The sequence below is a fragment of the Aythya marila genome, assembly GCF_965140915.1.
Source record: "Aythya marila genome assembly, chromosome: 9".
Lineage (NCBI taxonomy): Eukaryota > Metazoa > Chordata > Aves > Anseriformes > Anatidae > Aythya > Aythya marila.
The window spans coordinates 26,524,319-26,538,986 of NC_139050.1; the positions used below are offsets into that span (position 1 = coordinate 26,524,319).

Consider the following 14,668-nt stretch of genomic DNA (forward strand, 5'->3'; position numbering starts at 1 on the left):
CAGCCCAAGCTGCAGTTAATCTGAAACAAAACCACCAAAATGTGTGTAGCATGGACATTGAGCCTCGGGTACTGATTTTTTCTATAGATCCACTCTACAGCATGTGCCAATGTACGCACACATCCATCACCCATAGATGCCATAAAGGGGTTCCCACAGAGCCCAATTCAAGGCCACCCACCTATGGTTATTAAGCCCATCAGTTCTACATGCAGTCTTTGGGTTTAAAATCTTTTAAATCATAGATGGCTGACCCAATATGGGCATTTTGGGGTTCCCAAGACATCAGCTGTGTGCCACTGTATATTTTATAAATTACTGTGCTCTAACACATGCTGTGATTTATGTCCACATACAGGTAGTAATCTAATACACTCTTGAAAGCAGGTCTATTGCTTAGTGTTTTTAACCTACCTGAGAATAGTTTTGTACAACTACCATCTAAAATAGCAACATTCAGATTAACTTATATAGCAATTCTTATATTGTGTAGAAAAAATTTATTTGGCTCTTAGGTGATTTGAGATTCAATGTAACTGTCACTGTTAAGTAAACTTAATACTCTTCCTAGAATCATTTCCTAACACAATTTATTCTAATCAATTGTTAGAATGCTTGTAACAATATCCTCTGCTTACTACGTGAAAAAGCCCTGGAATCTTCACCAAACAGAAATTTAAAGGTAGTCATTTATTTTACTTTAGTTTTAACCTAAAAAAAAAAAAAAAAGGACAACTATTTGCAGCTTCTTGCTTGGGGGTCCTCATAATAAATAGTATGTGCAATATTTATAAACAATTCCATTTTAAGATGCCTTTTTTTTTTTTTTTTTTTGTTCCAAAGGGAACATTGTATTACTTCATTAAAACAAACAAACAAAAACAAACAAACAAACAAAAAAAACTTAAAGATGGAAGACGAGTATTAGCCAAAATATTTCACCCATTTTAGGGTAAGAAAATATGGGGCAATACTTGCTTTCCAGTTGGATGAAAATGTGCTTTTGGATAAGGTTATGTATGGCATATGCCACAGACTGGGGCAAAGAGCAAAGGGCAGGGAAAATGAAGAAACTGTTCTGTCCTCTTTGCTGCAGATTTACTACTGAGGTTTCAGCAGTTCGTGTCATTCCTCTGAGTGAGTCTTTCCACATATAAAATGGGAATACTTTGTTTATACGCTTACTTCACTGTTGTGCGTTTGCAAGTGAACTGGTCAGTGGAGAGAAAGCACTCTCCCAATGTAGGACTATGCCAACTGGTATGCTATATATGGGCACCAAAGCTCTCAGAAATAGTGTCTGAAATCACCCATTTTATGGAGGATGCATCACACAGACTTCTGAGGATCTCCTACATTTAGCAGGTGTAAATATAAATGTAATGTTTTATCAGCTTACTTTGGTCTGTCTGGCCTTCTTATACATGAAAGTGTATGAATCTAGTCTCCAAACTGAAAATGAGTGTTTATCCAAAATTAGACTCTTTGCTCTCTTTCTGCATTTTTTCCCTATCAGTTGCAGCAAAGCAGGGCCCTTTTTCTTAACACTGAAGGACTAAGAAGTTTATGTAAATCTACAGAGGATTTATATGTATCTTCTGGTTTGCTGATGCAGCTCAAGATGACTTAAAGAGATGTTTTAGGTGATCAACTACAGAACCAGAGTCTTCTGTGTATGTAATTTTATAGAACATAAGTGATATATACCATGTCCCTAGGCAATAATACTGCATTAGATTGTGAACCTGTTTTGAGAAACATTTCTTAATTTACTCAGGCATATTAATCAGGTTTCTTTGGCAGAAATGCTGAGTGTGTGTTTGTTTATGAAGGTCATTCAGTTTTTTCATAATGATGCTGACTCACAGCTGGTAAGTTATCTCTGCCTTCCTTCCAGTTTGGTCAGCAGTGTTCTGTGCAGATTGCCACTCCCTGCGTCTTGTCATATAAGAGCTATAATAAAACTATTCATTAGGGAGGAACTTCCTGTGATTGTGATGAATTCAAGAGCCCAGCCATTTTGCAGGAAGAGTGTCAATAGTCTGACCTTCCTAGACAACAATTTAATGTAGCAGTGCCACTGGTGGGCCCTCTGTTCTCTTTTTTTTTTTCCTGCATAAGTTCAGAAAGCCTGTTCAGGCTACACCAACAGCTGCACATCTACAGAAGACTTTGCTGCCAGTTTTCTACTGGGTGAATAAATAGTGTGCATGTGTCTTCTTGGAGCTTTACTTCTAACATTGTCTCCATAGAGTTCTGTCAGGAGGGCATTCTGACAATGTTATTTTCAGTGCAGTGCTTAAGTTAAAATCTTTCCTAGGCGTTTTTTCTATCTTGTCCTCAAAGCTCACACTATCCTCTGTCATCAGCAATGTGTGTCCGTTCCCCCAGCTGTCTTTTAACTCTTTACGATGTGATTATTATTTTCAAGTGCAGTAGTCCAGAAAAATCAAGACCTTGTGGTTAGGGTGTTTGTTTTGTTTCCTTCTAAAAACTAACAATATTGTAAACAATGTCTTGCAGAATTTCAATATTTATCTTCTCAATTTTTGCAACAGTGCAAGAGTTCTGGAGCAAACTAACAGCACTGCCTTCAGTTCTTTGAGAGGTGCCATGAGCCCATGTAAAACCCTCTTGTGCACCTGTGCACTTCTTCAAGTACTGGTAAATGGCACCCTTTCCCTCGCCCAAAGTTCTTGGTGCCTGGATCTATCCAGTGGGCTGCAACACACGGGGTCCTGTGGGGATGGTGTCAGCTGCAGGCATGAACGAACACTCCCATCCCCAGTGGCTGCTTCATTTCAGCTTCAGCTTTGGAACTTGCATTGCCAAGCCTCATAACTGCCCATGGAGAAGGGAGAAAGATGGAACCACAGCATGAGGGAGGCAGCACAAATACAGGGGGTGGGAGGTAGTGGCTTTTCACTCATGGCCATCACTGTGATGTCTCTGGGGTAAAGAACCCACCTATATCTATGACATGAAGAAATCATTGTTCCCCACTCTCGGGCAGCACAGGCTGCACCAACAGTTTGCCTTGTTGATAGTTATACTGAGTAACATAGAAGCCATTAAGGGGAAACTAAAGATGAACTGAGGGCAGGTGATGAATGTTCCAAGGATAGAATGATTCTAGAAACCATCCTTTGCACCCAGCTGATGTGAACATTATAAAGGAAGCACAAAAGTTTTAACTTTGTGTGTGCTATTTCCCAGTTTTAGAAACAATTTTTTTTGCTAAGAGTTGTCAGCTAGAGCATCATTCCCTGACAGGCAACACTGTCATGTGGTTCATGATCATCTTGTTACAAGCCATTTGTTGCAGACAATAAATAAAGAGAGCTCCAATTGTACACAATTTAGCCCTGCAGGGGCACCGGTATTGTCAGGTGAAAGCTGAAATGTTCAGTCTTAAAATCACATGCACATGCTCAAGATGATGTAATCAGAGTTATTAAATTACCTATGTTTCTTTTTATGTAAACTCTCAGTTGAAACTGTGCCTCACAATGTCAAAATCACCATACTCTCAGCACTCAAGTCACTGAGCAGCCAGGTTTTTGAGTGAGTAATGAAGTTTCAAATAACAGATGCATCACTGAGATTTCTCAAACAATAGTGTTTTTCCTTTAAGCAACCAGGATTTCTACTCAGTGTAACAGTTGACAATTGCACATGCTAAAACATTCCATATTCCCAAAGGCTTCATATAAATAAAACAAGACAAATGCAAGATGAGGTGCTAGACAGCTGCTAGCCACAGATGAAAGAGTAAATGTAAGATGGTTGCATCAGTGGGTGGTGATATAAAGTGTACCCTCAAATTCCCTAGCAGTGCAGTAGAACAGGTGGGAGAGACAGCTGTTTCTAAAGAGTTTTTTTTTTTTTTTTTTTTTTAACCTTTCACAACGTATCATTAAGGCCCCTTTGCCTTTATTAATGTAACTCTTTGTATATATCTAGCTATTTAACATTTGTGCATAGCGTTCACCACCTCTTACTGCTTTTAAATCCTTGAAGTTCTTTGTACATCTCTAGCATAGATACAGAATGCATGTAAAACTTTTTTTTTTTTTTTCTCCTGAGCACAGGGCACAGAATTATTATTGCAGGAGGAAATTTTAGGGAAAAAATGTGTCTTCTTCAGTCCCCATATTTTCTTCTTGTTTTCTCAGGGAAATGTTTTTTTAAGTTTTGAAAGAATAATTTGTTCTAAAAAGAACGGAATAAATTTGATAGGGCAGTGTGACTACCAGAAATACTGCTGCTCTGTCCCTTCTATCTATCAGAGTATAATGGGGAAAGATGAAAAAAATTAAAAGTGGGGAAAAAAAAAAAAGTGAAACAACTTCTATATGATTGGATAAATAAACCAACTTTGCTCAGGGTAAAAAGGAGACAACTAAGAAGAAATATGAGAGAACCTGTGAAATTAGGTGTCATGGGGAAAATGTATAATCTTTCTTGCAGACAAGAACTAGGAGGCAGTAAATGAAATAAGCAGACAGCAGAGTCAGAGCAAAGGAGATTCTTCCCACAACATGAAGTTCAGGTATAGAAGGGATATTGCGATTCAGGAAACAACTGGACAGCTTTGTGGAGAAGAAATTTGTCAAGAAGAGTTAAATACAGAGATGGAACCTTTTTCTCAGGATATTCATGGAATACAAAGAATTCTAGTCTGTGGAAGTACTCTGGGAAAGTCTCTCTACAAATTTCCTTATACTCTCAGTTTTCAGTTTCATCTTCTACTGTTATGCTGTGTTGTTATATTTCCTCCTTCAAGGGTGACAGCAGGAAAATTGGTCATGGGTCAGAGAAATAAAATGCTGGGAGAAGTCATTACCCTGTCATGCTAAGAAAAAGGCTATGCATTGGCCTTTCTCAATGAATTTCTGAAGCTGGGTACAGTTGTGTCCAAGCAGGTTCATAATGCTGCCAACTAGAGATCCACAGCAGTCTATTCTTCAGCCTATTGCTTTGACCATATGCTGACAGGCACAGTTGTGCTGCTAAATACATGCATCAGTGAGACACACTCAAGAAAAGAGACCTCACCATGAGATTAATGAATCTTTTTTGTAACAGAGTCTCTTTATAAAAAGCATTTTAATTATAGCAGTCTGGAAGAGAGAAGTCCTTGCTTTTCCATGTACATAAACATATAATCATGAGCAGTTACACTTGTTTGTGACATTGCCGTTTGATAAATCTCAAAAGAAATTAGATGAAATTGCATAACAACTGAACTTGTACCAGCACTGTTTTGTGACCAAAGTTAGAAATCTGATTCAGGAGAGAAAAATAAAAAGAGTATTTTCAGGCAAAATATTAAATGGAAGCTGTTTTACAAAAATAAATATGATTGTGAGAGTTGAATTTCACTTATTTTATTCCATGAAGAGAGGTTTCAGGAAGGCTAGCTAGAAGGGAAGTCAGGGCTTCGTAACATCAGTGGAGCGAAGTGGCCTTCATTCTGATCTTCTTAGCCAGAGGCAACACATCTTGAGGGCTGCTCTCCAGAGCAGTTTCAGATGGGAGCTTCCCAAGAGGAGAAGGTTCTCTGCACTGTTCATATTATTTAGACAGTTCCATCTCCCTGGAAGATCAAAAATATGGAGATTATTTAGTGGGTAATGTTCTTGTGACGTCCAAAGGATTTTATTATTTTCCAGTGGCTACAGGAAGCTGTCAGATAAACCCCACAAATAAGGACTGAGATCATATTTTCATCACTTGACAACACTGTAAGATTTTAACTGTACTTTAGAAAACATGATCACGGTGCTGTGAAGCACCGTGAAGTGAATGAAGGCTTGTTTAGTTTTTCAAACTGTCAGCCAGTCAAGTGCATATACAGCTGTTATCAGCACACAAAATAATGAGCAAAAAACATCAGTTGCTTACCCCACAACATCCGCAACATTTGCAGTCCCCACAGATTGTTCCAAAGAGTCCGTTCACAACCTGAATGCCGCAGAGCACTGCTTGGATCCCACTCATCACTAGCAGCAAGGCAAAGAGGGTCAGGTGCCAAGGAACTATAGTGTCAGGTGATTTACACATAGTCCATACTGTGTGGTTACCTAGATAATTCCTGTGCAGAAGGGAAACAACAGTTATGGATATGATGTTAGCTCCCAGAGTGGTGACCTGTTATGGCTGACAAGCTGTGACTCTTGTAATATGTGACTGAATTTCTGTTACCTTCAGTATTGTAAAAAAGTATTCCCATTACAGCACATTTTGTTTATAACATTAGTTTTTGTAGTTTCTAGATCATTTGAAGTAATTGATTTGAAAAGAGAAGGCACAATCAAAGATAATAATGTGTTAGATACAATCTAATCGTTCGTGGTATTTTGGGAAGAAGACATTACCAAACCATAGCCAAGTATGTGCCAAAATGATGTTCATCCCTATTAATATCTTGTCTGAAGTCAAGTGGCTTTCCTACTGTCGGTTTAGTTCTGATATTGCACGAAGCAGTGCTGACATCTAGTGGTGCATTAAATGGACCTACAAAGCATGGAAGAATCGTAGGGTTTCCCGAGGAATATGGCATCTTCTGTAATTCCCCCTCTAGCAGAAACCCCGGGCTTTTCTTTGGTTACAGCATTAGATTTTTTCCTTCTTGCTGTCTGTGTGGAAGTGATAAATAAAAATGATAGCAAACGTTTTACTTGTAGTGGGAGGAAGAGACAACTTTGAAATTCCATAAGCACGATAAAAATGATATAAACATTAATTACTTGAAAAACATTGCATTTCAATAAAAGATGTCACTGCTAATCAAATGGACTGAATTTATCCTCGAATACTGTTTATAATCCCAAGAATAAACTAGAGTGCTGTACTCTTTACTGGCTCCTTTGAAACTCAATAGTTTTGATTGGTCATTGTATTCTTTACACATCTGTTCTTGTTGCTTAATTAGTATTACTGTGCATTGCTGGGTCTTCAAAGAGCATATTTCTTGGATTAATAGTAAAATTCCCATTGTTATACAATAGATTTGGAAGTTTAACAATTACACAAAGTTTCACAAAGTTAAATAATATTTATTTATTTAATTATTTATTTATTTGTTCCCTGTTGTCTTGTCTTACCCGTCCTGGAAGGGATAGAGCCAATCTTTTCCATCACTACATTTAGGGCCTCTGTTTAGGGCTACTGCTGACACAACAAAGCAATATCCAGCTCCCAAAACTCCAACTGCAGCAAATATTATAGAGGAAAACATCTGACAGAGAAAAATTATGTTATTTTTATTCTCATTCGAACAATGAAATGTGCCCTATTAATGTAAAGGTACATTCCCTAAGCTCAGCTCTTAATGGTCAAAACAGTCAGCTGCTAAATAGCTGAAATGTTTTAATTTGCAATTGCATGATAAATACATAATGTATACTGGCACTGGTATTTAGAAGTTTTGAAAGAGTTAGGTGAGGGCAGTCTTTGCCTGAAGATTCATGGACTTGGTACCTACACAGTAGATGGCACTCTTCACGTTTATACAGTATTTATCTAAGCATTTTCTTTGTTCAAGGTACAGTGTTTCACTGAAGAAGCTGTCTTTCACAGAAGATTATAAGCAAGACTGAAGTATTGGACCACTTACCGCATTAAAAAAAATAAAATAAAAATCGACAGTACCCTTTACTAGTTAACATTTTTATCTTAGTCATATTTGGACCAAGTAATTTTATTTTTCCTTCTTGAGACTTCCCTTCAGGTTTTGTATTAGTGTATTTTTCTTTATCTTCTTACAGGTACTTATCACCATAAGCTCTAGTAGTGCAATTGGAATTAATAGAAGGCTCTCCTTATTTTTCTGGCTTTCCATTAGTACATTCTCGCATACACTAATATGTAAGCAAATTGTCCAAATATATCCAAAATGCCCTACTTGTTTTTTAATCACTTAAAATTCAAACCCTAATTGTTTGTAGATAGAGGTAGCCACAACAGTTTGTAGGTACAGGGGATATCTTTTACTGGATCAAAGTGATATAGGTGGGGGGAAAAAAAGAAATGCACTTTCCAGTCTCTGAGTGCTTATACAGATGTCAGCACAAGGATCTTTTGTGAGTGTTGAGATAGAACAGAACTGAACCGTTCAGCTGAAAATGACCTTCAAATATCACCAAGTCCAACTGCCCGACCACTTTAGGGCTAACCAGCCTCAAAGGATATTAATGAGGGAGTTGTCCAAATGGTTCATAAACATGGACAGGTATGCATTTTTATGTTGGCATATCTGATGAGGCTAACAAAAATTATATTAATGCAGTAGACATCATAGTAATGATACTTCTGCTAAAATACAAGAGCAAGTTCAGTTCTCAGTCATGCTGTGGTAAGGCCACCAGGACACTTTAATATAGTGTTGTGACTGTACTAATATTCGCAGTCTCTCAGCCAGCTACAGCAGTAGCAGGATTCATCAGCAAGGTATGGCACTGAGGAATGGAGGTTGCTGTATGGACAGCAATATCCTTACATATGCTTTATCTTATGTTTGCCAGCATGACCACAGGTGGAGAGCACACACAGCTCAGAGGGTCACCTCTGTCTCTATAGATGTTCTCCAAGTTCATCTGAATTTCTGAATTGCAGGGTGGTGAGTGGAAGTCTGGCAGCAAAACATTAGTGGTTTGGTAGATACCGAGTTATATGTGGTCTTGAAAGCTAAGCTTTGTTCACTGTTGACAGAAAGTTGGTAATGCAGTGTGACAAAGAGAAATATGTGCCTCCATTTTTTTTCCTAAAGAGTTTTCTTGGGATTGCAGGGAGGCAGAATCATAGGGAATTTAGGGAAGGCTCTTTGTTAATCTCACAGCCATGACTCTTTTTTTTTTTTTTTTTAAGTGAAATATCTGTTCCTTTGTAAAAGAGTGTAATGATCTATTTATGCCAAACAATTTATCTCAGAAGGACAGACTTTCCAGGAGGAATATGCCTATTTTATATCTAATCTCATCTTTTAAATAACATGCATGTGTTGTTCACTAATGGCTAAATGTATCCATTTGAAACTTTTCACTTGTGGTGTGAAAGGAGAAAGGATTTACATCCACTATGTAAATCATAGTGGAGCCCAGTTTAGGGCTGACTGTTTTAAGCAGGATGTTGAGTTAGGTAAATTCCCAAGGCTTGTTCCAACCAGAAGTTTCTTATGAACCTAAGATATTCATAGCCTCCCGCATGGCCCTGCAATCAGCTGGGAATATAATGCACAACTGTCAAAGTAATTTTTAAAACTGCCAGCAAAAAAATGGCTGAAGAGAGAACTGTTATGCTGTGCAAAACCAAGTGCAGATCTTTCAGAAATTCATTTTAATTGTGATCACAACTGTTAGTATGTTGTGATTGCTAAATATATCAAGGCAGTACAGATTTGGTACCTGTGACACAACATTAAAGGTACAACACCATTTTGACAACCTGCTATTTATACCTTTAAGCGCTCAGCCAAATGATAAGGCTTTGCATCTTACAATTTGGAGAGCATCTGTCTAGTCTCTCAATGACTGCGAGCAGAAGAAGTATATATACTTATTGATAATAATACATCTTTTACTTTTTTGCCACATTTCTTCTCACTTACCGCAAACCTCTTTCCACAGCTCTCATTACCACAGCATCCACAGCAATCATTATTCTTAAGGCCCAAAAACACCAAAGCAGGAAAGATCATCTACCAAAGGCAGAAATACAGTTTGAGTTGGGATGAATTCAAATTACAATTGCTTTTAAATGCAATAGTTCTATGTCTTTATTTCCTTGACACTAAATTAAGTAACTTATTGCTAAACTATTGGGTGACTTTTAACTTATTTGCTTATCAAAGAAGAATTTGCAGTATTGGAGCCTACGTTTGAGAAAATTCAACAATAAAAAGTCATGGTTTAGGTGGTACAAAAAAGACTGTAATATCTGAATTTATATACTCACCAGTACACCAGATCCTAAGATCCCTCCGAAGTACCAAACCTCATCTGTAATATTTTGATTGTTTTCAACCACTTTTCCTCCAGGGAAAAACAGCAAAATATTAGCAAGTGTACATAGCACAGCCAAAGGGATAAGAGTGATTCCTAGGCACTTAGCACAGCCTCCAGTGCACATGTTTTGTTGTTGTTGTTGTTGTTGTTTTTAAAAAAAGAAAGAAATTGCAAACACAGCTAAAGACAGAGGAAAAAATCTCTCAGATGTTCTCAGAAATGTTTTCTAAAAAGCTTCTCAGTTTCTTTTGCAAAATCCAGTTTCTGCTGTGCCTCTTGATAAGCTTAACCTATAGAATGCTCCCTTCAGAGACGTTGCTGCCTTTGATTTGAAATGCTGTATTCTGGTTATTTATACATTCTCACAGCCATGATGTCAATTTTCTGAACCTCCATAAATGAAATTACGTTCAGTGCAACTGCTCATTTTACTATGACAACCGATGACCTTTGTTAATATTTTACTAATGTGAATGAGACACTTGGTTATCTGGGCTCAGGTTGTGGGTAGAAATTCTTTTTAGTTCAGGATCATCATTTTTACAATACAGTGTCCTTCATTCTACAAACTACTTTGTAGAGACTGACATGGAAACACATAATGAATCAGCTTATGTTAGTAACAACTGTGTATAATAGAAAAGTTCTAGTGAATTTTCTTTTCTTTGGGAAGTTTGAGCTAGTCATTTAATGTTTTGAAACAGACAGCTTGCATATTTTCAATATATAATGAATTAATACGAAAGCTGTGCTTTGCAGCTGGTATCTCTGAATAAAAATAAACGTCAGAAAAGTTTCAGCGGACCTGCTTCTTATGGTTTGTCATTTTTTGTTCTATCAAAGTCTAACATTTCATCTGTGCTCAGATGAAGTTTACATTTAAAATTGTACTGTGTGCGGCAGACAAACTTCTGAGTTCAAGCAGAGCATGCAGCTTTTTACTCAAGCAAGTACCTCTGTTAAAGCAAGTCCTGCAGCTCTCTAATGGACACTGGATGCTTAGACTTGGTATATTGCCTTGCAAAACTTGTGCTATGATGAAGTACATCATCTTGAACTGTCCAAAACTGTCTGGAAATATGCAAAGCTGAAGCTTCAGGTTAAGTGGCAATGCTGAATAAGGTGGTTTAAGCAGCCCACCATTTTTTTACAGAAATGGTGCAGCTAGAGAAAAAAAAAAATACAGGGACAGGGACCTCTTGAACCTTTACTGATGCTGAAGAAATGTATTTGGAACCAGAACCTGGGCCAGTTAACTTTACCTTTCTGCCGAAACAGAAAGATACAAAGCAGTTGTATCAGAGTGGAGCATCAGATCTGTTGTTCTTAGGGAAATGTCCTTTTAAGTGACAGTAGTAATACTAGAAATCATATTTATCTCTGTACATAATTCTAGGAGTTGCAAAGTGCAATTAGAAGGGTGGTTAACTTCTGAGAGAACTAACTGACATTTTTCTTAAAGGTGCCAGTATGATTGAACACAGACAGGTACTGCCCCTGAGAGACCGCAAGTTTGGGGTTCTGCTGCAAAATAAGCACCAAAATTTAGGAAAATCAGTTATTACTAATCAAGATGGGTACTTGGTATATTTCTATTGTTCTTAACAACTTAATTCTGTATAACTTCAGGCAGAAAGGATCAAGGTCTTGTTTTTTTGATAAAAAGATGAAACTATGAAACCCATTTTCATGTCAGACAATATTAAACTTTTGATGCTCTTGTTTACTTCAGGGAGCCTGATCTTAGACTAAGAAAAATATCACGCTGTGATTTGATATAAATATGATACAAAACAACAGCTCACACATTTATTATTCACCTTGAGCAGAGCAATTTCTATAGTTAAATCTTACTTTTTCCAAAAAGTTCTCCTCTAGATACAGAGAATCAACCACACAAATGTCAAAGGCTTTGACTGGTTAATCAATAATTCCTTATATTTCTATTATTGCTTTAATTAAAATAACCTCAATCCTGAAAATAAATAAATAAATAAATAAAAAGGAGATTATCCTGGGTGCTATTGAAAGGCAGCTGTCATAGTCATATGTTCTAAGACTGTGAGATAAAGACTGTACAAGGCCTTTTGTGAATCACACAGGGGAAGGCAAGGTGGAGATTTTATCATTCGTTTAGCTACGTGCATTCAACTACAGCACCTGAGGTTCTGTAAAAATTTTTGTGTAACAGTGTTGCTAGTGGGTGTATAAAATTAGCTGTTGCTCTCAGTTCAATGATACTTCTCAATTGATATTCTGCCTTTAGCACAAACCTGAATCAAAGGTCTTAGAGGAGTCAAATTTATGTTAAGTACATACATATTAGAATAAAGGCTAGTGGTGGGGTTTTTGTCCTTTCCTTTCCTTTCCTTTCCTTTCCTTTCCTTTCCTTTCCTTTCCTTTCCTTTCCTTTCCTTTCCTTTCCTTTCCTTTCCTTTCCTTTCCTTTCCTTTCCTTTCCTTTCCTTTCCTTTCCTTTCCTTTCCTTTCCTTTCCTTTCCTTTCCTTTCCTTTCCTTTCCTTTCCTTTCCTTTCCTTTCCACTGATGAGTTATTTCTGTTACAATTAGGTATTAACAGTCCAAAGTTTTCTTACACAATATTTTAGATGGTTTTGTATCTGAAATAGTAGATAAACCAACTGACACAAAGATGAGACATTATAGGCTGGTAAAGACACTCATCCATAAATCCAGAAATGTTCTTGAATTGCAGTAGAATGAGAAAGAGACACACCACACACTACTGATGTTAGTGCTGAAAAATAATTAAAAAAAAAAAAAAGACATAAACTAGACTGGTTATCACCAGCTTGGAGCTTTATACTGCAGTATACAGGAAACTGTATCCTGTGTAGTAGATATGGCATTATGACTTATATACAAACTTATATGCAAACAACTAATAGCAAAGTTATCACAGAGTCCATTTTATATTTTATTAGTCAAGAAATTTCCCAAGAGTACATTTTGAAAAGCTCCTGCTTGTTAATTGAACATTTCATTCCAAGAAAGACAACTATTACGCAACAGAAAAGCAGAGAGAGGAACAAATGAAGTCCTGAATGACAGACAGCAGTCTACATGTGCTGGTCAGTCAGATGTCAGAATTAGGCCAATGTAGGCAGTTTTTATTTTTATTTTTATTTATTTATTTATTTATTTATTTATGTATTCATTTATTTATTATGGCCTGCCATTGCCTCTGTGGCAAAGATATTCAGAACTTGAAAACTCTCCATATTTCATGCACTGTGTTAAACAGACTTTCATGATGTTCCCAGTGAGTAGAGAGTATTTGTAGTTTGGCTCCCAATTATGGCATATGTACTCAGCAGCAGACATAAGGAAAATATTTGCTGTAGCTGGAACATAAATCTTACTATGCTTTTTCCTGTCAGACTAGAATGTGGCCTTTTTTTTTCTTTCCTGTTGTGAATTCTGGCTTGTAGTAAAGGGAGAAGTTTTAAACTGTATTGCATCCAGCACCCTGTCACCCCAACACACCTCAGGTGTCTTCTACGAAGTCCTTACCACGCTTCCAAGCTAAGGCTACTGACCTGGGCAACAGTCCTACTCTTACCCTCACTCTACTCACCAACATGGTCAATAGCATAGAAGGTTGGGCAGACTCCTCTGTTCAACTATACTTTTATTTAGGCCAGGCATTTTTAAAGCACTGCCAAAATTTGTGTGAGGTTTTAAGCTACATTTCTGTGTCAGCAGGGATGACTCAAGGGGAAATGGCATTCAGCCTGAGCTGGAAAACACTCACATTGGCTCAAGTCTTTTTCCATTGAAAAATTGAGTGACTTGCACACTCAGGTCCTCAAGGAGGTCTTTCCCTTCCATCCTAGCCCATGTTCTTTTTAACTCTGTCCGTCTATCTAGGTTTAGGACCAGTAAACACATTGTCCAGCTTTAGCCATGGCTGCTTGTCCTTCAATACTCCATTGTGGAGATTCTGAGGCCTGGCAACTGGGGTGGAGCCAGTCTGAATTTTGTGTCATGCAACACATTTTCCTAACAATTGTGGAGTCACGATGGAAGGCACTCCTTTCTGACATCCTGTGAGAGGGTGTTTCCTTCTTTCCTTATCTTCAAAGTCATACAGAGTCCATGCTATGCAGAGAAAGATGAAATTACATATTTTCCTATGGAAAAAATAATAACAATGAAAGGTTACTCATAAAGTTTTGGTTATTTCAGGAAGTTGTAAGCAGTGCTGATATTTATTCTTTGCCTGGCTTCTTAAAATTAGTCAGACAATGATCTGCAAAGTACGTGGAGACTGAGAAATGACTGGAACAGAGAATTTGATAAATGTGAAGGATAAATATACATGTAAATACAGCTACATGCCTAGTGTCTATGTATAAAAATGCACAGTACATGGTAGATATAAATGAGAAATCTAAAGGATTTGAATGAGTGATGCTGAAACAGGAATAAATGTAGCTTAGATGGTAACCTGAATAGTAGTGTAAATTATCCTGTATGCAGCATACACTAATTAAACACCTTTGTCTTGGGTACCTAGGGTAGCCACCTGGGGTATCACCAGTACAATCATCATAAGAAGTTTTTTTTGTTTTTTTTTTTTGTTTTTTTTTTTTTTCTGCTGTTGTTACCATGCATTTCTGCATTTCTTACTAATCTTACTG

General features: G+C 37.3%; 2 protein-coding genes across 3 annotated transcripts in view; one reads left to right on the forward strand and one right to left on the reverse strand.

Moving 5' to 3' along the window:
* WWTR1 (WW domain containing transcription regulator 1) overlaps positions 1-14,668 on the forward strand; it is a 104,483-nt gene that overhangs the window by 69,227 nt on the left and 20,588 nt on the right. Inside the window, exon 7 of one of the 2 annotated variants that reach the window (XM_082767407.1) lies at positions 611-764. The exons of the other annotated variant lie outside the window; for it this stretch is intronic. Coding sequence (XP_082623533.1) covers positions 611-715 — 105 coding nt within the window. The 3' untranslated portion in view covers positions 716-764. Of the gene's footprint in view, positions 1-610; positions 765-14,668 lie in introns of those variants that run through there. 2 annotated transcript variants of the gene reach the window in all.
* TM4SF4 (transmembrane 4 L six family member 4) lies at positions 5,097-10,381 on the reverse strand. The gene is made up of 5 exons (XM_082766911.1): positions 9,958-10,381; positions 9,611-9,700; positions 7,110-7,243; positions 5,908-6,097; positions 5,097-5,599 (listed from the first exon to the last, which is right to left on the reverse strand). The coding sequence occupies exons 1-5, from the start codon at positions 10,129-10,131 to the stop codon at positions 5,582-5,584; spliced, it is 606 nt and encodes a 201-aa protein (XP_082623037.1). The 5' UTR covers positions 10,132-10,381; the 3' UTR covers positions 5,097-5,581.